At 33.4% G+C, this 24,718-nt stretch overlaps 3 protein-coding genes across 7 annotated transcripts; all 3 read right to left on the minus strand.

Annotated features, from left to right (window-relative positions):
- Positions 1-258: 258 nt before the first annotated feature.
- LOC126866012 (paternally-expressed gene 3 protein-like) lies at positions 259-15,498 on the minus strand. 2 transcript variants are annotated; one of them, XM_050619027.1, is made up of 11 exons: positions 14,071-15,498; positions 7,684-7,723; positions 7,436-7,601; positions 7,117-7,271; positions 6,748-6,834; positions 6,329-6,478; positions 5,786-5,971; positions 5,148-5,303; positions 4,441-4,504; positions 3,670-3,753; positions 259-3,451 (listed from the first exon to the last, which is right to left on the minus strand). In XM_050619027.1, the coding sequence occupies exons 2-11, from the start codon at positions 7,708-7,710 to the stop codon at positions 1,749-1,751; spliced, it is 2,778 nt and encodes a 925-aa protein (XP_050474984.1). In that variant the 5' UTR covers positions 7,711-7,723; positions 14,071-15,498; the 3' UTR covers positions 259-1,748. The 2 variants fall into 2 exon arrangements, with proteins under 2 accessions (XP_050474984.1, XP_050474986.1); XM_050619029.1 differs by lacking the exon at positions 6,329-6,478.
- Positions 15,499-16,547: 1,049 nt separating this feature from the next.
- On the minus strand, positions 16,548-21,929 carry LOC126866041 (microtubule-associated protein RP/EB family member 1). Of its 4 annotated transcripts, none has more exons than XM_050619113.1 (7): positions 21,437-21,929; positions 20,702-20,993; positions 18,976-19,207; positions 18,605-18,649; positions 17,964-18,052; positions 17,683-17,838; positions 16,548-17,586 (listed from the first exon to the last, which is right to left on the minus strand). In XM_050619113.1, the coding sequence occupies exons 2-7, from the start codon at positions 20,966-20,968 to the stop codon at positions 17,518-17,520; spliced, it is 858 nt and encodes a 285-aa protein (XP_050475070.1). In that variant the 5' UTR covers positions 20,969-20,993; positions 21,437-21,929; the 3' UTR covers positions 16,548-17,517. The 4 variants fall into 4 exon arrangements, with proteins under 4 accessions (XP_050475070.1, XP_050475071.1, XP_050475073.1 ...); XM_050619114.1 differs by lacking the exon at positions 21,437-21,929 and adding an exon at positions 21,269-21,415; XM_050619116.1 differs by lacking the exon at positions 18,605-18,649 and having other exon boundaries at positions 21,437-21,925.
- A 231-nt stretch (positions 21,930-22,160) lies between these two features.
- Positions 22,161-24,552, minus strand: LOC126866029 (spermatogenesis-defective protein 39 homolog). Its single transcript, XM_050619089.1, has 9 exons — positions 24,342-24,552; positions 24,111-24,267; positions 23,798-23,979; positions 23,587-23,723; positions 23,491-23,518; positions 23,283-23,427; positions 22,966-23,207; positions 22,698-22,874; positions 22,161-22,624 (listed from the first exon to the last, which is right to left on the minus strand). The coding sequence occupies exons 1-9, from the start codon at positions 24,414-24,416 to the stop codon at positions 22,499-22,501; spliced, it is 1,269 nt and encodes a 422-aa protein (XP_050475046.1). The 5' UTR covers positions 24,417-24,552; the 3' UTR covers positions 22,161-22,498.
- Between the last annotated feature and the right edge of the window lie 166 nt (positions 24,553-24,718).

Consider the following 24,718-nt stretch of genomic DNA (forward strand, 5'->3'; position numbering starts at 1 on the left):
AACAATGCTTTTTAACTTGTTAGGAACAATTTTTTCTTATCTTTTACGATTAAACTGTTTGTTTTACGATTAAAAAATTAAAAAAGAATGGAAATTATCGTTTATCGTATCGCAATAGTTATTGTGAATATTTCATAGTCGAATGATATTGACAAACGCAAAGATATAAATAAAATGTTAATGTAAAGTTTGTGTGTGCAGGAGGACGATAAAAATGCTTCGAATATATGGCTTTCTTTATTAAGAAATGACACTATGTTCAAAAATAAAAATTTCATTTTGCAAAAGTAATATAAAAACATTTTGAATAATTTCACATTCGTGCGCACTTCTTAGGTTAATTTAATATGATTATTTTGCGAAATTTATATCGGGGTTTTTAATCGCTCGTAAAATATATCGTTAACGTGATCTAAAATGTTATTCCAGCTCTGAGAGATCAAGCTTTTCTAAGTAATCATATTCAGTCTTCTTCAATATATAGTGTCTTTATTTTGTTTTTTGAAATTGAATGGAAACTAGAGAACAGAATGATCCCCTTGAAGCTTCAACGATGCGAATCTGATTTTTGAAACTTCGAGTGCATCGATATATCCGATACACTCGATGCATCGGATATATCCGATGCATCGATGCACTCTAATTACATTTTATATTCTAATTACCACGTGTTGATTTAATTTTCACCAATACGACGATATTCGATTTTTGTTAATTTACTTTTTAAAATAATTATCAATACTCGTGGCCTTCTGTTCAAGAATAATCTTCGAAGTTTCAAGAACATTCTGCTATGTAATTACTACCTCTTAATTTAATTCTCTATTAATTACTATCGATTATAAATTTTACAGGAGTAGTTCTAACTTCTTCTCCCGACGTTATTTTTACAAACTGACCGCGCATGAAAAATTGCAATCACGATAAATGGCTACACGAATTATCTCTGAAGCGGGAGGCTGAACACGATAACGCGTCCCATTTTGTACTTTGAGCAACACGAGAAAACGTCGTGCAAGTTTACACCATGCCGAATAGATCGGACATTTTTTACCAAATATTGCACAAGTGTCTAGAATCCCATCTGCCCTTTGAATCGCTCAACCATTATCTCCTATTATCTGCCAGAATTTTTTTTATCGTTGGTCGTGCTAGCGATATATTGCCGTCTCGAACGAAACTTTCGTAACGATCAGACCGCTGTTTCTCGATATAGTATTTTCCCCGAGTATCAGAATCTCGAATGTCAGAAAAACGTTCAATACGAATTTATAAAGTCATTTAGCCCAAAATGGATCAAACGAAGTAAGAAGCGTATATTTACACTGAATCATTAACTTTACAAACGAGAACCGTTGAAATTTAGAATATCAGCATCAGTGGTGTCTCAAATAATTACGTACCCTTAATTAGTAGCTTGAAATTATCAAATTTAGAAATCAGTGTCGTTGAAATTTAGAATATTAACGTTAGTGGTGCTCAAAATAAATATATCTCGATTTTTTAATTTAGGCCACGGTCGTGCGCAATTCGATTTTGTCGACTTTATCGATGACGAGTGATCGCTAAAAACTAGGAACATAAAAAATAAGAGAATCGATTTTGGTAAAATTCCAATTGTGATCTATAATCGTCCTAATGGTCAGGAGATTCTGTTTTCGTCTTTCCCCCTTTTTACGATTCCTATGTAGGGGAAGGTTGGAGAGGACAGCATTTCTATTCAGGTTGAGTGTTTGAGTCAAGAAGGTTTAGTTGGTATCTCGGTGATGTTCAAGTTTTTCGGGCTTGTGATCCTTTTCTTGCACAATTGGGAATTCTTTTGTGTCCAGAGTATGAGCTTCCGCTGATGTACAAGTTTCTGGTGCTGGCGTTAATTCGCAAGGTATTTGAGATGGCGGCAACTCGCAGGATTCTGGCGCTGGCGGTAATTCGCAAGATTCTGGTGCTGACGGCAATTCGCAAGATTCTGGAACTGGCGGTAATTCGCAAAATTTGGGGGTTGGCGTTGATTCGCAAGATTCTGGGTTTGGTGGTAATCCGCAAGATTCTGGCTGTAATTCGCACGAGTCTGCCGTTGAGAGCAATTCGCAAGATTTTTGCACTGGTGGTAATTCGCGAGATTCTGGCACTGGTGACAATTCGCGAGGTTCTGGCGCTGGTGGTAATTCGCGAGATTCTGACGCTGGCGGTAATTCGCAAGATTCTTGCCCTGATGGTATTTCGCGAAATTTTGGCGCTGGCGGTGATTCGCGAAATTTTGGCGCTGGCGGTAATTCGCAAGATTCTTGCGCTGGCGGTAATTCGCAAGATTCTTGCACTGGCGCTAATTCGCATGATTCTTGCGCTGGCGGTAATTCGCACGATTCTTGCGCTGGCGGTAATTCGCAAGATTCTTGAGCTGGCGATAATTCGCATGATTCTTGAGCTGGCGGTAATTCGCAAGATTCTTGAGCTGGCGGTAATTCGCAAGATTCTTGCGCTGGCGGTAATTCGCAAGATTCTTGCGCTGGCGGTAATTCGCAAGATTCTTGCGCTGGCGGTAATTCGCAAGATTCTTGCGCTGGCGGTAATTCGCAAGATTCTTGCACTGGCGCTAATTCGCAAGATTCTTGAGCTGGCGGTAATTCGCAAGATTCTTGCGCTGGCGGTAATTCGCAAGATTCTTGCGCTGGCGGTAATTCGCAAGATTCTTGCGCTGGCGGTAATTCGCATGATTCTTGCGTTGGCGGTAATTCGCAAGATTCTTGCGTTGGCGCCAATTCGCAAGATTCTTGCGCTGGCGGTAATTCGCAAGATTCTTGCGCTGGCGGTAATTCGCAAGATTCTTGCACTGGCACTAATTCGCATGATTCTTGCGCTGGCGGTAATTCGCACGATTCTTGCGCTGGCGGTAATTCGCAAGATTCTTGCACTGGCGCTAATTCGCATGATTCTTGCGCTGGCGATAATTCGCAAGATTCTTGCGCTGGCGGTAATTCGCAAGATTCTTGCACTGGCGCTAATTCGCATGATTCTTGCGCTGGCGGTAATTCGCACGATTCTTGCGCTGGCGGTAATTCGCAAGATTCTTGAGCTGGCGGTAATTCGCAAGATTCTTGCGCTGGCGGTAATTCGCAAGATTCTTGCGCTGGCGGTAATTCGCAAGATTCTTGCACTGGCGCTAATTCGCATGATTCTTGCGCTGGCGGTAATTCGCACGATTCTTGCGCTGACGGTAATTCGCAAGATTCTTGCGCTGGCGGTAATTCGCAAGATTCTGGCGCTGGCGGTAATTCGCAAGATTCTGGCGCTGGCGGTAATTCGCAAGATTCTGGCACTGGCGGTAATTCGCAAGATTCTGGCACTGGCGGTAATTCGCAAGATTCTTGCGCTGGCGGTAATTCGCAAGTTGCTGGCTCGTTTTGGCTTCTCATGAACACTTCATCGGTTTCTTGCGGTGACGAGATCTGGTCTGAAAGAATTATAGTTTCGATATTGGTTAGCATTATTGATATAAAGTAGTTGATAAATAGCAACAGTAATAATTAGTCTTTAAACTATGGACGTGTATGCAAATTTATATTTTTATGAATGAGATTGAAGGAATGGAAGGATTGAATGTTAATGGATATTTGTTTCACCTTTAAAGTACTTCGATCACGAAGATATTGAACAAAATTAAATACGTACCTATTGGTAATTGCTCCGACGTAGACGTTACTTCATGATCGATAAACTGTTTACACGTACAGATCGGCTTTCGGCGTTCGGATACTAAAAAAACAAAAATTCATTGATAAATTTTTCATTGAAATTATTCACCAAATAATTGTCGACATATTTCAATGAGACTGAAAATGACAAAGCAAATGGCACTTAACTTGTTAAGTGGGATTTCTTGGAATTTCTTCTTTAAATACGAACAGAGAAATACTCTTAGGAGAAGCTACTTAATATAAGCTGCAACTACTTGTGAATTGATACGCTATGAATACACATATCGAATATATGTTCTTTGCATATATTCTGTATATACGATGTTTTAGGATTTTTCGATCGAATTTCAAACATCGATTCTTTTCTAAAATTTCATAAAAATGTCAAGATAAAATAATTCGTGAAACGCACGAATAAAAATCTGGCCAAAAAATCCGAAAACACTATGTACGTTTCCTATAAAATTGTTAGTAGGATAAGGCTGTCGAAAAATGGTTCACGAGACACTTCATATTTAACATTGTTTCTATGAAACCATCTTTATTCTAATCAATGATCATTGGTTGAATTAGTCAGATTGGAAATTCCCTGCCTCGTAGCATCGGCTGGAAGAGTGGTTCACCGGAATAATCGGCTCGATGGATAGTGATTGTTTCGGTGAACTACTCGGACAGCCGATGGCCGTGTAAAAGACGGTGTCGCAGTCCTCGTCGAATTCCTTTGCCGACGAATACACGGACTCACCCGAACTGTCCACGCCGTATTTATCGCCATCCAGGGTGTCCTCCAATTTCTCCAAATTCGGCATCTGCAATTTTGAATGGAAATATACTGCGTAAAGTGATAAATTACATAGAATATAAAACGACGCTTATAAAATAATTATAAAGTAATATAGATAGAAAATAGAGAGAAGCCTATTTTTCTTTTTTTCATAGGAAATAAAAAATTAATCTACCGTCGTTTAAACAAAATTAATATTTTACTGATAGAAAAAAATCGATATTCTTTTGGTCGAAACACTATATAAATTTATCTGTCAACGATCAAGTCATAACTCTCTAACGTGGTGTCATCGTCAGTCAACGTGTTAACGTGAGTTTACGAGATTTTTAAATAGGTATTTTCATCGAATTATTCGTATATTTCTACCTGGATATTTTAATAGAATTATTCAAATCTTCTTCAAATATGTATTTCAATCGAATTATTTGAAATTTTATTTAATTACGTATATTCGACTTTACTGCAACATTATTTCAATCTAAATACGACAATAAATTCTTCAACACATATTGATTATTGTCTACAATTATTATCAGATTACTACATACAACAGACTGTGTCTTGAAACGATACGATGAATTCCTAAGTGTTCTACTACGAACTGTTTCATATCCACATTAAACACAAAATACAGGACGCAAGACTACTACTTATATTGATTTTACCACTGTCTCCGAAGATGTTAGCATAGCCACGTTTTGGAGAAATTCATTAGCTTCCTTCTGAATATCCCTCAACTCCGTTAAAGACACATCTTTGTCCGCTTCGTCGCTGCTCACCGAGCTGGATGCTGTGTTGATCCCTGTGCTACACGTGGCAAGCTAAAAAACCAAACCACAAATTTTCCTACAAAAAATTGTAAATTAAAATAATCACGAACATATAATAATCTTGTTACTAATAGCCTTGTTTGTTCATACGTCTAAATCATCAAACTCGAAATAAATATCAACACTGGACCGTATCAATTTTTCAAAATATCAGGTCACCTTTTTCATAAGCTTAAAAACTAAAGAAACAGCAGTAGGTAGGACGATTTTCTACGTTTCTAAATATATTCTCAGAGATGTGAATTTGCATAAAAATCCACAGTTTACGTCATTATTAATCGCTTTACTAGTACAAAGGTATAAACTTATTATATTACACTTGACTTGTGAAATATTCTTTTTCTAGACTCGACCTCGTCAAACTTGACTACGTTGAACAAGGCATTAAGCTTAAAAGAATATATGTAACCATGAAAAGTTCATCCGTGACGATCAGTGTGTTTGATTTTTAATTACACAGATCGAATACTCACGTTAAAATCTAAATCGTCTGCGCTATCTTCCATGGCCAATCTTCCAAGTTTCACATCCAGCGTTTCGCCATCCGACCCGTCGATATTCTCTCCATCCGAACTGATCTGAGAAAATTTGCGCTTCGCTTCATGCTGTATCGGACTGTCGACAGATTCTGTGGTTGATTTTTCGTCCGGCGTTGTCACCTTCGATCATTTCGTACATTTATAAATAATAATAATTATGAATAACATAGGGAATGTATCGCTTAAAAGTAATGAATATTTTATATTAATCATACAATTACATAGGTATCCAATCATATAATTGTACGAGACATAACTGAAAATAAAAGAAAATAAAATGATAAAATAACTATAGACATCGATGACAATACTCACGAAATAATTACAAACACGAATTAGAATAATAATCAAACAAACAAACGCTACATGAACCATAAAACCTTCGTGATATTATCTCAAACTATTCTGTTACACTCGTTTAAAATGAAATTTGCTCAAGTCCAGGAACAATTTATTCAAAGGATAAATCTTACTTACCGGTTCAAGATCCGTATGACTTATGCGAATTTTCGTTGGTGGTGGCGAAGGCAACGATTTGGACGTATCCAAACAAGACAAAGTCGACAAAGTCAATCTGATGGATCTGATTAAGGCCTTCTTGGCCTCGATCATCGTCAATCTCTTGTCCTACATCCATCACCGAGACTATTATCGTACTAATTTTAATTATGTGTCTAAAAACTAACCGAGCTTGAAGAAGGATGTCTACTCTTACAGTAATTAAAATCGATTACTATTGATAAACCATTCCATAACACAAACAAACTTCCTACAAGCTTTTAGAATACACGCATAAACGTTTCTATTTATACTACAAACATAGGAAAATCGATATGCAAACAGATAAGTACCTATACAAGAAAACGTGCAACGAGGTTGACAGTACGTCGATTTACCTTGCTAGTCGGACTACGCCGCATTGATCTCGCTATCTTCAAGTTCAGCGCTCTTAATCGTCTGCGACTCCTTTGCACGAATCTTACCTGTAAACAAATATTTCGCAGATCTATCAAGAAACATTTTACGCTTTCGTGATCCTTTACGCGGACTCCAATTTTTTTGATCGTAATTCAAAAATTGAAACCTCGACAAATTCCTGTCACCCGCTAAATATTATAGTTGATACTCTATATTCGATGTTTTATATATTTTCGCACATTACGCGCATTCTGTGTATTTATGAACGTTTAAACGGCAAACAATAATGTCGCCAAAGCGATTATAAATTTGACTAAAAATTCTTTGAGAATTATATCACTACATACCATTGTAATCGGTTGGATTTGTGGATAGCCGAAAATATAAGCACCAATGTTAATTGTACATCTGATGATTCGAAGGATCAGTAATCCTGGCAGGAATATTAACCACGGTAGCGGTCTGACAAGTTTCATCTTCCCGAATACTTTACCTTTGTCCTCTGTTTTATAATACGAAACAATATAAATTAGTCCATCCAATATTGTCGATACAAATTGTCAAATCGTTTGAAATTATGGTAATGCATAAAGAAATAAATTTGTAATATCTTTGGTTATAATAGTAAAGTAGATTAGAGTAGTTGGTAAAATAATTCAAACATACCATCTTCAATTTCCTGAGCTGGTAAGCTCCATTGTGCAGACTTTTCGACATTCCAGAGAAACGAGTCGACCATTTTGAACAATGTTTGGCCTACGACAGTTTGTGACGTGGCGATAAACACCGATCCTAACCATCCTTTAATACCTTCTGGCGTCTTGGGTATGTCCTGAAGAAGATTTCAAAAGAAGTTAGTTTCTTTATTATCCTGTTTAACTTAATCACTTTTTACATCAACTTTCAATACTCACAGAGGTCGTAGTTACTTCATTCTCCATGATTAAATTTGATCTAAAAATGATGGCAAATTCTGGATAATCAATTACCAAACAAACTATAGTACACGTATTTATAATGTATGTTCGAATAATACAGGGTGGTTGGTAACTGGTGGTAGAAGCGGAAAGGGGGTGATTCTACGCGAAAAAAGAAGTCAAAAATATAGAATAAAAATTTTTCCATCGAGACAACGATCTACAGTGAGATCCGTTATAACGAGACGCGATAAAGTGGACGCGTACCGAGCGAAAATTCAAAGTCGATTTTCTGGAAAACAAAGCCTCGAACGAAAAATTTTTATTCTATATTTTCGACTTCTTTTTTCGCGTAGAATCACCCCCTTTCCGCTTAGTTACCAACCACCCTGTATAATACATACACAATAATAGAATAGAAGTTAGTTAAATATTTGTTAATTAATTCGAATTTTCCTATTAAGAAATAATTTTAGATACGGAACACACGTTAACGGTAGCATAAATTTCAATTAGATATCTTTTATGTAAATCTTCGCGGATAACCTGAAATGTTGAAGTCTTAAATGGAATAATTTCGATATAAATTATTACGAATATAAAGATAGAGAGTTTAGTTTATTTTATATTTAAAAATGATTATTTGAATTGTTTTATTTCGATGAAAATGACGTTATTTATAAATTTATGTAACAGACTAGAAGTTCATACGTCGATTCAAGTATTACTATGCATCGATAATTATAACATTTATCGTTAGATAACATTTTTACGTATTAACTTTTAATTCTCAAGAGAAGAAAAATCGAGGCGCTGCGCCATTCCTATTCAGCATCCCGCTGTTCCCTCGTTACTTATATATCTTAACACTTAGCCAACGATTAAGTATGCCATTAAGTGATGTTAGCGATTAAAAAAAAAAAGTTATCCAGATATAAATTTTCCAATCTTTTACCAACTTATTTCACTGGTTTTAGATAATTTTATTCGATTGACTAATTCGTTAGATATAATAATAATTCCTGATTTCAATTAATAAGGCAAACCTAGATAACGAATCTGCAAAGTTTTACGTAAGATCGAAGATTCAGCTATCTTGTAGCAATCGTTATTCCCGACATATTAAAGAAAATAAAAAAATACATATTTAATCTGAAAATTGAGCAGCTTAGTTAACATTTGAATTAGAATCGCTCCCTTACAACAAATATGAAAAATAAGTTACTTTACAATTAACAAAATAATAAATAAAAATTGTTACGAGATATCTTCAGTTTTCTATTATGAAAGACATTACATTTACTTGAGTATTCTCGCCTCACATGTTACTCAAACAACTTCACCCAATTGCAAACGTTTAACAAGCCATACTTTGATTAAACATTTGCTTCCATTGACGACATACTTATATTAACGAAAGAACGGCAAACGATTTGCGAAAACATTACTTAATCAAACGAATCCACGATATTTTTTTTTTTTCTCGCCTGATATTTGATACTTGACTCATTCTAAAAGATCATCCAATAATGAATGATCATTTTTGGCGGTGAATAATCAGAAAGTTCGTATAGTGGGGAACACGTGATAACAATATTATTCGTAATTCAAGTTCTTTTTATAAAACCGGTATAAATAGTATCCACGTAATTTGTTCAGATTATCCTACGTAAATTGGCATAAAATCGTAAAACAACCACAATAATTATACGACATCGCGTCGATTGCTCCGTTGGCAGGAAATTAGCGAAATAAACGGCGAATATTTAACGAAGGATAACGCAAAATCTCGAGGTTATCGTATAAAACGTTCATTCACAACGCAAAATGTTCCAGAAATGTTGCCACCCACTAGTTTTGTGTTCTATCTGGTACGAAACGATTGAAAATTTTATACCGAAATCGGTATCTTGTATTTCTATTATTCATTATATTAGGTTGGTGACGTTTGAAAGACATATTTTTGTAAGATATCTTTTCTTCTAGAAATCAGAGAAATAACGTTTAACGAGAGATATACGTTATTCATATATCGTATTTACATATTTGACATCTTATACTTATGCAATTTATCGCATCTTTATTTTATTCCTTTACTATAGTTTACACACAGCAATAAACTCTCGGAAGCGATAAAATTCACTATCTCGGTAACTGACAGGTGTAAAATTTGTAAAAAAAAATATACACGGTAATAATTTAAGAACTATGACGAAGAATATTAAAATCTTGATTTTTTTAACCAACAACACGCGTATCGTATATTTACAATGCCAACATTTAAATTAAGGCAACATAAATTAAGCACAATTCCTACAAAATTATCGTCATTCTATCGACACTTACAGTCGTAAACAAAACAACTTGGAAATAAAAAAAGGAGCGTAATATTGCTGTGAAATTATCGTCGAATAATCGACGCTTAACGAACGAAGTGGCACTAAAAACATTAGCATAATGTTAACGTGCAGTTGTTCGTGCAATAGACGTTGACTGCGTTGTACTAGCATTGCGGAGCAATAATAGAGCCATTACTCTCGCTGAGTAAAGCTTCCGTGATAGAAACACGTTCGCCTATGACACGAACCTAATAACATTTTCCACTTTGTTCCTGGCGAGAAGGGTTTTTACCGTTGGTTGGTGGGTTCACGTGAATAAAACTCACTTCCATTAAACCGTAATGAAACGGTAATAAATAAACAATAAGAAATGCAACGGTGATAATTCGCTATCAGCAAGGCATGACCCCGTCCTATCGCTTAGTGAGAGCAGAAACACCCATGAGCGTCGAATGTCCCTGATGAAAAACGCGACGATCGTCGGTATCAAATAAAAAGAGAATCTTTTGCTAATTTTTGTTTTTCAATCATAGAACAAGTGTCTATGTGACTTTTATTTATAGAACGAATTTTTCTTATTAATTTTCATAGTGGAATATAGTTTTGGAACGAGTGTAAACCTTAAGGGATTAAATTGAATGCTAGATGTTAATAGTTGTTAAAATAAATTGGTAAAACGCAAAACAGACATCGATAAAACGCTATAGTACAGTGACATGTAGATAAGATAAGCTTCGAAGTAACTTGGAGACTAGATTTAACGGGATGCAGGTACAAAATCTCATAATGTTATAGGTGTTACGAAGCACATAACGTTAACTGATTAAGGACTAATCGATAGCTGGAAATAAAGATAATTTACGGGTCGTCTTGCCGAGGTACGAGAAACAAAGTATTAGGATAATAAATCAAAACAGATGAAAGAAATGTTCGTGTTTCCAAAATGATACCATACCATCGTAAACGCTTGGATTTAGCTTGTATAATATTACAATGTCCAAATATAGAATTCAACAGTGTAGATTGATTTAACAAAATTGCCAAAAATAAGTAATAAATCAAAATAAGTTTGTCATTCGTAATTACGATATTTAAAAAACGAAATTCAACAACGTACGTAAATTGATTGGAAAAAATGGGAATAAAATGTTGCGTTAATGTTAGTTCTTAACGAGTCAACGTAATATGATCGTCGTTGGAATTCAAAGCTTCCAAGGAAATTCACATCCGCCTTTTAACCACCATTCAAGGTTGATTCGCTTTCTGTTCGAATTTCATGAAATCGATACATTATCACGGACAGTGGCTCGAAATTTTTCTTGTCGAGGCCGTAACAGCAGCAAATAAACAATAAAGGAAAGTAACGATAATTTTGCTATCGAGAAGGCATGACCCGTCGTTATCCATCACTGAACGCTGAAACTCCCATAACGAAACGCGCAAACGTGAAATAAAAATGAACAGAAACGTCGTGAAAAATATAGTATACGATACACGTTACGAGTATACGTTGGCAAATGTACGTAATTACTTTTTATATTACTGATAAAAAAAAAAGCAGAAAAAGGCGAGCTGCTTCGGGGAAAAAATACGATATCGACCTTGGATTTATTGTTATTGGATAATTTTTATTATTCAATAGATAATATATAAAATATTATACATTACACAGGGTGATTGGTAACTGGTGGTACAAGCGGAAAGGGGGTGATTCTACGCGAAAAAAGAAGTCGAAATTATAGAATAAAAATTTTTCGTTCGAGACTTTGTTTTCGAGAAAATCGACTTTGAATTTTCGCTCGGTACGCGTGCACCTTATCGCGTCTCGTTTTAACGGATCTCACTGTAGATCGTTGTCTCGATGGAAAAATTTAAAAAAAGAAAAAAAATTTTTATTCTATATTTTGGACTTCTTTTTTCGCGTAGAATCACCCCCTTTCCGCTTATACCACCAGTTACCAACCACCCTGTGTATTAAATAACATAAACAATATATAATAATAGTAATAATATTTCTCCAGAATTTTAAGTATCTTATAATAATTTCTAATTATCTTCAAAATATTGTATTTATGTATATGTGTATTGATTTTGTGGACACAACCACGAGCCAACTCCCTTTTCAGAACAAAAGGGCTAGAAAATAAAGTTATCTATCGATATAATATCAATAACAATAAATATTATGAAATAATATCTTTCTTACAAATAAAAATCTTTATTACTAGTCTTTCTGTCAAATGATAATCTTTGTTAATAATAAAACAATGTTAAAGCACCAAAATTATTTACGGTTGCAATACTGAAATTAAAAGCGAAATAATAATCTCTGTCAATAAATAATATGTTTTCTTCTGCGTAGAAAAGTTTTTACTAAGAAACACAGACTTTCTGGCAAATTATAATTTTTAGTAATAAATATAGTCCTTTCAGTAAATAGATGTAGATCTATTCCTGATGCAATACGTTTCTATCGCGTTCTATCTATTTTTGATTGCTTCGCCGTTTATTTTACAAGAATTTAATAAGATAAAATAAAATGCAACGTATGTCAATCAGTTGCTAATTATAATAGTGTAATTAGAAGCAATCAAGGTCATGTAAACATGTACATAAATATAAACATAATTCGATTCCAGATAAATTTCATTCTTCTGACAGTCTTTATGCTTCAAAATTTATCATCGTTATTTCTGTAAACAACCAATAAATAATTTTCAAGCAATTGTTCCATTTATATGCATTTAAACACATTCCAAGACTTACAACGATACCTGTATTTATGCTACTTGCACGTATCATAAAATCAAGTTTAACGTTATTATTAGCTCCTCGATTAAATTTTGACTATTTTTAAATATATTTGAAAGATTGATTAAATAGATACACTAAAATCAGACATATTATACGCAAAGAATGTTAACGAGACTCACCTAGACACGTCGATACACGTTGCTCACGACCAACTACTACAAAAGAACCTTAGAAGAAGCTCGTTTTTCTGTTGTTTAGGTCGTCGAGGGCAGAATAAATCGAACGGTTAGCAAATCTATCCAAACTCTTTGAATTTGAATCGTTCCACGAAGTATTCTGTAGTCGAGCATCTACCGTTCCATTTTCGAAATGAGATTCAAATTCGTAAAATCTGATTATAATTCAAGGCTCGATATTCTCATAGAATATATGTTTCGTTGTTAATGACGATAAACATAGAGGGAGCCCTTCTTGGCTCAAATAAAAGGTTGTTTGATTTGTTGGTAAGGTTGACATATAAGAGGAAACAACGATATAACGATGTAAATGGGAAAAAGAAAAAAAGTGTTGTCATGGTATATTTATAAATAATAGAAATGTTAATAATCAAATCTACGGTGAGTAACGTTGAAACTTATAGAATGAAGAAGATCGATATCGAAATCCCCCAAATTCATTCACATTTCTAGCAAATTCTGACAAATTCTACTAAAACGAATTATTCCGAAAGCAGCTCGCAATCTTACTCGTAAAGCAACGGTTCAAATTAGTTCGTCTTAATGCATCGAAACAAAATACGTGATATATCAACAACAAACCCAACTAAACAAACTCGATAGCTAATCAAACTGATGAAGTGAATAAACTGTTCTCAACCAATCGGATGAAACCAAAAACGGTAAGAAAGAAAAGGTAATGAAAACGGAGATACAATCAAAAATTACTTCCAAACGGAGCACGAAAGAATACCTCCGCCTTCCGACAAATGAATCAGTCACGTCGAGCTTTATATCCTATTCGATCCAAACCAATTTAATCGAACATCAAATACCATCAAACGTTCATGGTAACCTCTTAAACGCGAGTCGAAAGGCAATCGACTCGCGACTGGCGCGAAAACCGCGAACCGCATAAAAATCAGATTACGTGACCTTGTTTCTCTTCCCGTCGCGAACAACCGTGAGAAAAATTCACCAATCGTGAGAGAAACAAACAAAACTTAAAACACCAAAACGAAGAAGCATCATCTTCGTCGTTTTTGTTTCGTTGCTCTCCTTCGTTCCATTCTCACCTAAGTATATTTAGAGATGGCGTTGATCGAACGCCGGATACCGGCTGGGTTCCTCTTGAGGAACTTCCTTCGCCTTTCCGCGCCACCAGGCGATTCCTTATGGTCGGTCTTCGTAGTCAGCACGACGTAAAACGCGACACACGCGATCGAAGTCTATGCAAACGGTTCACTCGAACAACTGGTGATGGAGGATCGTCGCTCGGCGAATCTTTGGCCGCTACCGTATCTCCGTAGTTTCTTCGTGATCACGCACGTTCAGCAACGCCAGAGGATCGGTTCTTCTCGATCATTGCTCCGTGGACTTGAGCGGCAGAAACGAGGCAACTTCGTTTCGTTCTTGATACTATGATGCAATATGGATGAATGGAAATAAAATTGTTATTGTTGTTGTTGTGTTGAATTATTGTTTGGTGGATTTTGTTGAGGGGAGTTTGTGATTTGATGGTGTTGTGCAGTGAGTTACAGAAGTATTCGTAGTTTTATAATTATCGAATTCACGATGTTTCGTTTAATCTCTCTTGAAATATTATAAGGAACTGCTATTTTTCAATAAGTGATACGTTAATGAAAACCTTAATTATATTCGTAGATATGTATTCTCATTGATGGGCATTAGTGTATATATCGTTGAAGAATATCAATCGTATGAATTCAATAATTGCGAGGGTACGAATACTTCTGCGACTCACTGAATAACATGTACCTATTTCTTTTTAAATGATATTTTTCTGCGTGGCATATGACAAGGAAGTGAAATAAAAAATGAATCAGAGAAATATGATTTACAAACTAAGATATTATGGAATAAATTTATTATATGATGCAGGTTTTTCTAAAAAATCTTGCGGATTACACAGCTTCTTCGTATCATTCTGAATAATTTAGAGAAAAAGATAATTAAAGATATTTTTCATTTTATTTATTAGCACAATTGAAACAGTCGTTGCAACCGCAATTTGCTAGCAAAATTGCAATTCTCATTTATTATATGGCATTTTAAAATTTGTACATATGGATTACACATTAATTTATTTTTTCACGATGGATGAAATTAAAAAAAAATTACCATTTCGAACATAGAGATAAAAAGTTATGTCAAAAAACTTATCGACGTATTCGTAATTCTTAATCCTTTTACGCGTAGTTCGTTATCTACCTTATAAAATACTCCCATTTCTCCTGATACGCTAAAATTTTAATGGTATAGATATTATTGATAAAATCAGACTTATAAGGGCACAAGAAAAATTGAAATACTAACAAATGAAGCAGCATGATTAACTGCAATAAATAAAAAACACTTAGATCTATGATATACATATATATATACTACAGCAACAATACGACAATGTAGAATTTGAAACATCACAAATTGACCCAAATAAATTCTCAATATATGTGATGTCAAATATTTTTAAAAAAGCAATATATGACACATATTATATTGTAAATGATAAACAATCGAAAAGTAGTATCAAGAAATATTTTTTAAATATTTTCTACTTTAATATGAAATCTTAATATGTGAAAATTTCAATCCTCATACTCAAAAATTAAAAAAAAGGAAACCATGCAATGTTGAATCCTATTAAACGTTTATTACCTCACCATTAAAATTTCAAATTTTGAAGCACATTCTCGCAATGGCTCGCTATATACGCACACATAGAGCAATAAACCTTAGCGCAAGTTAAAGTGCGTCGTGTATCTTTCGTCTTTTTTTATAGTCGTTACACTTAATTAACACGAGCATTATTATCCTAATAGAAACGATAGTAACAATGATCGACGCGTATCTTAAGATTTATATTCGATTAATTCTTAAGAGAAAACTAAAATATGTCGAATGCATAATTTGTCGTTTCTGTACGATGGATTTTGAACCTGACGACTTCAAAAGACATACGTATTACCCAGCCATACCATGGCACGTAGCAAATTATTCGCATAGTTTTCGCTTACGTGCTTGATTTTCCCTTTCACTCGTTTCCTCTCACTCAATCCCTTTCTGACCATATAATTTTACAAATTTTCTTCATTAGCTTTTCTTTTTAATTCCTGTTTTTTTTTTTTTTTTTACTTGTGTTTTATCTTTTTATTTTTTCTCTCAGAAGCCAAGCGTTTCCTCGTACTTGCAACGTAATTCGTTTATCAATTATGTCGTACTGCTCGGAGATACACTTTGCGTTTGCTCTCTAATAATTCGAGTATTTCCTCTGTAATCTCAAGTTTATCGCTGGTTTTTAAGGCCATTCTCGTTCTGAAAGACGGATCGTGGAGATGCGAAGACGATTGTCGTCTTACTCGCGTGAAATAAATATTTCTGCAAAACCAGACAGTCAATCCAATTTCCAAATCGAACGATCGTTCGCATCTCCAAAATTCAATTAGCTGGAAACAGAAGTGAATATCATCGTCGTTTTTACTTGTAATCATACTATTTCTCAAGAAACATGTGTTATTCGTGTTTCGTTCAGTTTTCTTTTTCTTTTTTTTTTTTTTTTTTTTTTTAGATTTTAGATCGCAATCGTATCTATGAGTTTATAAATTATACAATGACAGCATAAACTATGATCTTCCATTAATTAAAAAAAAAAAAAAAAAAACAAGAAAGAAAGAAAAGAAAAAACGAAAGGTGTGTATAAAATTTGGGGAATTCAATTTAATGCGTTTCAAGAATCAGTTTCGACATATTATATCATATATCGTATTTCACATCTATGATCGGTGAAAAATTAATGGTTTCAATTGTTAACAAATAATCGATTGTATCATACGCATTGTGTCGCAATTGCACAAGGTAAACAGGTTTGAAACAGTTACACTATAGATTATGCGCTCATAAAATACGGTTTTCAAAGAACTACAACAATGTACGAAAAGGACAAACCGACGAGATTTCACCTATTTATCGATAAAAACAGTAGTGCATTTACAAACAAAAACACTCACACGTTATTGAACATAGTTAACATAAAATTACTGTATAACAAACTGGATTCAGATAGTCGTCGAGTATCTGCATCCAAAAATATTTTTCCCTTATTTTCTTTTTTTTTCCTCTTCATATTTTGAGACTTATCGATGTTCAAAGCTCTACCGTTATTTTTATTACGATAAAGAACTATGACAATATATGAACTGCTAATTCTGTTTTTTCTTTTCTTTGACCCTTAATAATTACTTGTCGTAGAGTACAAGTTATTCAAGTGCATTTATTTAATGTACTTTCCTACCCTAATTATACGTGCAAATCTTTTAATGAACTCTCGGTGAAAACGTTTGTAACGAAAATGAAAAGGCGGAAATGCTTAAATAGCTATACAAAGTAGCTTATCAATTATGCGAAGGGTACTGATACTGGCTCACAAATAGATAATAAACTGAAACGCACTTGGACAATTTGCTGTCGTACTTTTTATAATGATTGTACAAAAAAAAGTGAAGTTAATATTCTTCTTCGTCATCTGGCGCAAGACCGTCTCCTTCCAGTTCTTCTGGTGGTGCAAACCCTTCCTGCATAATCAAAGAAATAGCAACAACGTAACATAATGTAATTTTATAACATGATATCAGTTATATGTATATGTGTCATTGAAGTATGAAGTATACCTCTGTTGCATAAAGGACTTCTAAGATTTTCTGTACTATTGGGGGAGGATCTCCGTTATCACAATCTTGGCACATAACTTCGATATCACGTAATTTCCCGAAGTAGAAATCTCTTTCTTTCTCCAGCCCATCCAACGACATTTTTAATTCCATCAACTACGAGAAATTATTATAAATAGTATTATGATTATAAATAATAATATATAATATATTATATATAATAGAAGTATATTAAATATTATATAATATATGAATTATAATATTTATGGTTTGCCGCATACCTGGGCACTAAGTTCTTCAACTTTTCCAGATTCGACACGATTTCCCACGCCTGTTTTCGCTTGCGGACGATGAGCCGGAGCTTTGTTAACTAGATGCGAAAATTGATACATTATTTTTTAAGTCACTTGTCGTTTTTATTCATAATAATCTCTACAGATGCAATATGACATTCATCGTATTTACAAAGATATTATGAATCACAAGAGAATTATATACACTTAATAACAAATCTACTTTAATATTAAAATAATACTGTGTGGATGTCCTTACAACAAGCAGTGTAACTATACTAAATATAAATAATAGAAGCATAATCTATACAGTGAACTGTACAATAAAACAAGATAAAGAGCATGCATTAAGACGATTATTCACAGTATTTATGATTAGCAAATAAATAAAGCAATATCTACATGATTTCTTAAACAGTTAAATGAAGGATGGACAACCAAAATTATAAATCTTCCCTTTTTTTTTTTTTTTTTTATTAAATTTAAACTACTTCTTAAACTACTCCCAAGAAACGTCAGAATTCTAAAACAAGTTTGTTGGGTAAGATACCCTTTTTTAAACCCTCCAAAACCTAAAGAAATAAAAGAAACGAGCATAAAAATATTGAAGACAAAAAAAAAATAATTACTAGACTTGACGTTAGCTGTAGGTACAGGAGGCGAAGGATCCTCACCTGAAGCGAAATATTTTTCTCATGTTATTAGGACACACAAGCCCATTGTCTTTTCATGTTTGCAATTTGTATTATGAAAATATTCGTATACAAAAAAATAAGTAAATATTTGACTATATATCGTATCTTTTGGCAATTATATATATTTTTTAATTGTTATTTTCAATTAAGCAAAACCAGGCCATGTTGATTGTAAATTAGAAGGGAATCAATATGTTAATTTTCTCATTATTCTTAAAAATAAATTATTTTTGGCAAATGTTCGCGTTATTTTTAACAACGCAACTTCAAATGATATAAAAGAAAAAAGTTGTGAAATAATGTACCAATACGAGCGGCCGGTTTAGTCGAATTTACATCACGTGGTGTGGTGCGTTTTGCATTAGTGCCATGCGGTGCATTATTTCCACCACTACCCATGGCTTCTCCTCCTCTCATAGCAAGTGCATCGTATGGCTCTGTTCTGGAGTAGTTTGCATCGAAAAATTTCTTGAACCATTGTAAAAATTCAAAGTTGTCTTGGAACCTGCCTTTCACCAGTTTATCAATTGGAACAATCTGCAAATGATTGCAAAAAGCATGTGGAACAAAATAATAAATTAACAAAAAAATTAACATAAGAAAAATGTTTTGACGATATTAATAATTTCTATATATGAAAACTTAAAACATGAAATAAAAAAGTTAAAATAACAAAATATAATAAAATAAATAAGGGGAATACAAGGATTATTAGAACTTTATTTTTAAACTGTAAATTTATCAATAGAAAGACCTGATATTAAATTATATATAAAATTAAAAATTATATGTTATATTTAACAGATTTTAATCAAATTATAAATTGTGTATCACTTGTTATACATCAACAGAGATTGTGTTCCCTAGATACAGTATGAAGATTAAAGAAAGTCCAGTCTATTCTATTCTCCTAAGACAATCTGTTACCCCCCACTTGAGTGTATTTATAGACTGTTAAAAATAACAGTCATGATACCATTCTACTACTGTAGTAAATAACTGTCTTAGAAATTTTATTCATATGTTGATGATCATGAATAACAAGCTACTCATAATTAAAGCATGTGCAATATCTTACTATTGTAAAACTAAATATAATGGAGAAATAGATATCTGCTTACATATAAAATGGATAAATAATAAAAAGATATTGTGCTACAAAATAATTTCAATCCATTTAACTGTACACTTGCATGTGATTAAAACTGCAAAAGCAAATGGTGCCTTCAACTATACTTTATAAATGCAATTACATATAATCGTAATAAAATTTGATGTAGCATTTAATTAGACAATTTTTTAAATAATATAGGTAAAAATATATGACATGCAAAAAGCAATACTATTAAATTGACACCATATTGCTGTACCCTGTTGACGAGGGGCAATGTTACGTTGCTGCGTATGCTTTTGTTGCATTTGCATCTGCTTTGATTGAGGTGGTAAAGGTACCAGTTGAGGATTTGACAAATTATGGGTTCCATCAACACCAGAACCCAATGGTGTACAACCACGAGCTTCATAAGCATCGTAATCACGACCATCATAATTTGCATCAAAGAACTTCTTGAACCATTGTAGAAATTCAAAATTATCTTGAAAGCGGCCTTTTACCAATTTGTCCACTGGTATTACCTGAACCATTTTCATAACAATTGAATTATAGTTTTATGTTTATTGACACTTTGTACAACACTTTTCAATGAAGCAACATAATTCCATGTATTGTCAGAATATCTTGTTTCATTACTTCAGCTTACCTTGACACTAGTGTCTTATTTCATTATCTATATTAAGCTATTATATTTTCTAAGTTTCCTAACAAGTAAAATCTTATAATTATAAATAATGCTTTTTGTTTTGATATTATTATTGTCAATCCCACATTTTCTGATCAAAATTAATGTCACACAGAATACTAAATGTTAAAACATTTCAACTTTTGAATCTTAAAAGAATTCTCAAAAACATTAAAAATCTTTTACTTAAGATTCTCATTACATAAACTTCATATAACTTTGTATTACTTACCTTATCTACATTCATCTTTTTGAAACCACCTTGCAAAATTTTGAAATTCTGTATGTATTCATGCTCGAGGTTAGTCTTGAACTTGACCCTCTTCAATGGAACGCTTCCAGGGAAAAGCATATCCATGAATTGACAATAAACAGCTCCAGTACATAACTCTTCGATCTTGGTAAACGATGACTGCAGACAGTCATTTACCCATGCCAACATATCATGTCGACTCAGGTTTTCAGTTGTCACATTTGTTGCATAAACATTAACAGCCATATTGGTACTCTTCTTTTAACGGTAACTAAAACATAACGATTCAACAGATAGGGAAAAAACATGAAACAGATTGTAAGTTAGCGAAACTGTACATTATCATTATACTGATACAATGCAAAACAGATATAATACATAAAGAAAGAATCAAGTTCTAAAAGCCCAGTGGCGAACACAGTGATCTAATATAACAAATTCATTAGACGATCGAAAAACGATCACTGATATTATTTATACGATTGATCTCGAAGCAGACTTAAAAGGAATAACATTCCATTCACTTTTTTGGCTCGAAACACTGACCGTCGACATATTCGGGGCTCTTTCTTCGACATGCCACGACTTTGTGCTATGCATATTTTTGCAAGATGTAACAGTAGCAACCGATTCAAAGCATAGAAATGTAATTAAATTTTAATATCTTTATCCTTTTTTCGACCATTAAGATGCTGGAATGGTATAATAACTTACCAAGTATCGCGGAAACACCGTAACACCAATCGGGAGTGGTTCTCCGCACGTAGATGACAAATGTATACTAGATCGTTCAAACGCGCACACGACTGAAACTTCTAACGGTTCCTTCGGCAACGATTGGATGATGCACGTGTACTGCACTGAATTTCATCCGAAAAATAAGCACGATTATCACGGTGATCCTTCTTTTGCGCTTTTTACTGTACGTATTTATTTTTACCGCGTATCCGATTCAGCTATTCCGTCGAATCGACCGCGTAGCAACAAAAATTTCATGCGTGTGTCAATGGAAATTAACAAACGAATATAACCGCGATCCAGAGATTTCAGTCGCCGGCAGGCGAGTTCGTTGCTCCGAGATACGTTCAAAATCGAAGAATTCACGATATCCGTTAACAGAGAGTAGATAAAACGTTTAATCCTGACTCACAAGGTGTGTGCCATATCGCGAAGCTAATCTTTGCAACTCGCCAATCATAGCGGTCTTCTTGGACAAAAGCGTTGAGCGGGCAATTATCATGAATTTTGCTATCGTTCGATCATACAGGATTGATATTTTTATCTTCAATATTCTTCGAGAATATTTGAAATGACATAAACGAAATACGCTGGTTATAAAAAGTATTTGTAGTCACATTTTTCTTTTTTTATTTATTGTTTATAATCACATTCACTGATAAGGCAGGTTTTAGCAGGTATCAGTGATTACAACTACATGTATTCTATAAATATATAAATATTTAAATAGTATTTATATGCATAATTTGGTACAGTTATCTTAGTTTTTTTTATCAGATTCTACATTTTATTTTCGCAGTACTAAATTTTTAGTCATACGGAAGTATTACCAAATGATATTTAATATACTTGGACTTGATTAATTGGTATATAATTCTGCAATAAATACACTGATATACAAATATTTTTTGTAGTCGCTGTAATTTATATATAAATATACTTTATAAGGAAATTAGTAAAAATTAATTGTGGAAATGTATAGTTACGTTTTTCGGGTAATAAATATTTAAATACAGTATAATATAAATAAAATTAGTTTTAGCTTTTCCACTTAACCGATGGCAATCGTAACGCGCTTTCCGCGTAAAAATATTCTTCGGATTGAGGTTGTAATTTTGTTTTATATTCCATTAATGCCGTACGATCTGCTTGTTGTACAAGTATCTATGAAAAAGATATAAAATTCATAATACGTCAGTTTTTCTTAGTGCCAATATTCGAATAATTGTACACTTACATCAATTGCTATTCTAAAACAATGCATATTTTTTGACAATTCCAATCGCCTCTCTATATTATCGACATATTTTAAGTATTTTTCAAGAACCTCGAAAGGTGCACTATTTTTATGCAATATCTTTAGTACATCTTCGATAGGAAGATGAATTTGCAATTTTTTGCTTCCTAGCCATCCCTAGTATTTACAAATTAACAATGGTCTTCATTATCCACTTTTTTATGTCATTAATTATTATTAATTTACAAAATTTTAATATAAAACATGCCTTTGTTACAAGTAATCGATCAACATCATCCCATTCTTTAGCTGCTGCTTTAACTTCTAATACAACCTTTTGATACTGTCTAGGAGACACATCATGCTGTTGAGATAAAATTGTAGGAGACATTAATTTACCCTCTGGCAAATCCCAGTGACCTTTACACGCGTGTTTTAGACAGTCAAGAACTGATGAATTTAGTTCAATATCTTCATTTCCATCGATTACTTTTGCTACCATTTGCCATTCTAATAGTATTAAAAGATATCTACTTAATATATAATTTATCAAAATTCTTGAAATTATACTAGAAAGATAGTTACCAAGTAACTTTATGTAGGATTGGACAAATAAAGCTTCTTTACAATCAGTTAAAGTTGAAAATTGTGTTTTATAACTATTTCGAAGTTTGTTTAGTAATCTATCAGGATCTCGAGTATTTTTTATGATAATGTGTAAAGTTTTCATCTAAAATAGGACGAATTTACTGTGATTTTGCAGAGTTAAAAATTTTGTTATATCAAAACTTACAGCTGCATCCATTGGTTGTCCTAGCATTCTGTAAAAATGACAAATTAATTAGAAATGTAGAAAATAATATAGCAATATACATAGTGCAATACATACGTTAAAATGTCTATAATTTCATTTATTTGCATTCTTATGGAGAGATATCTTATATAAACATTGACAGCATCTGGCCTTTCTGCTAATATTCTTTGAACTAAAGACCGTTTAAGAGTTTTTGTAAGGAATAAAATAATCTACAACATTTATTTTATTTAGAATATGTAAAATATTTTAAGGTACTATGGAAATTGTAGAAACCAAAAATTACTATTAAAATTGCATTTCCATCACCACTTATTATCGCTGCATCTAATAAGGTAGTTTTACTGACAAGCGATTTATATTGTTCCAAAGAATATGGTTGGCCAAGTAAAATTTTTCTAAGAGTAATATCTGGTTGTAGACCTGTTGTTTCTGGATGAAGATTTTGCAATTTATCCGTAGCTAAAACTATGAAACGTGAAAGGTGTTCATATAATATATGTCTTTGTTTTTGGTATCAAACCTATCAGTTAATGGAAATAATGAAAATTCAAGCAACTGCACCAAGAATTGATTTATGTGTGATTTTACTGACGTACTGCAAGAAAGTGTTTTTTCTGAGATAATAGATAACATAGGCTTAAGTGGTTGATAATCATTAGTAGATTTTAAAGATCCGTCCGCAGTCGACGTGTTGGAGATACCAGCCCATAATTTATCTGTATCGGTCTTTGATACTCCAAACAATTGATCTACCTGTTATTTAATATCATTAATTGTTGGTTAAAGTGACAAAAAATTACTATCAATGGCAATTTTGTGAACTCAACCTCGTTATTTTCGAAACAGAAAGATCGTTTCTCGCTACTGTACCAAAAATCTTCATCATCTTTAGTAGAAGTCATGATTTCAATTCTGTCTAAATAATAATATTTATATATTTATGAATTATTACACTGAAACATCAGATATTAAATCATAGACGACGTATGACACAAGTCTAACATCTTATTATTATTTATGGAACCAGAGAGGTGAGTAGGGAGGTCGCCGATGAGCGTGAAAGAAATTCAGCCAAAAGTACATTCCGCAAATTACCACCTCTAGCGGTCAAATGGTCGTACTATACGCACATTTCTTCCTTCGATGTTTTTGGTGGGAGAAACGTCCGTACGCACGACGAGAGGAAAATGTGCATTCGTATCAT

The sequence above is a fragment of the Bombus huntii genome, chromosome 5, assembly GCF_024542735.1.
Source record: "Bombus huntii isolate Logan2020A chromosome 5, iyBomHunt1.1, whole genome shotgun sequence".
Classification (NCBI taxonomy): Eukaryota; Metazoa; Arthropoda; class Insecta; order Hymenoptera; family Apidae; genus Bombus; species Bombus huntii.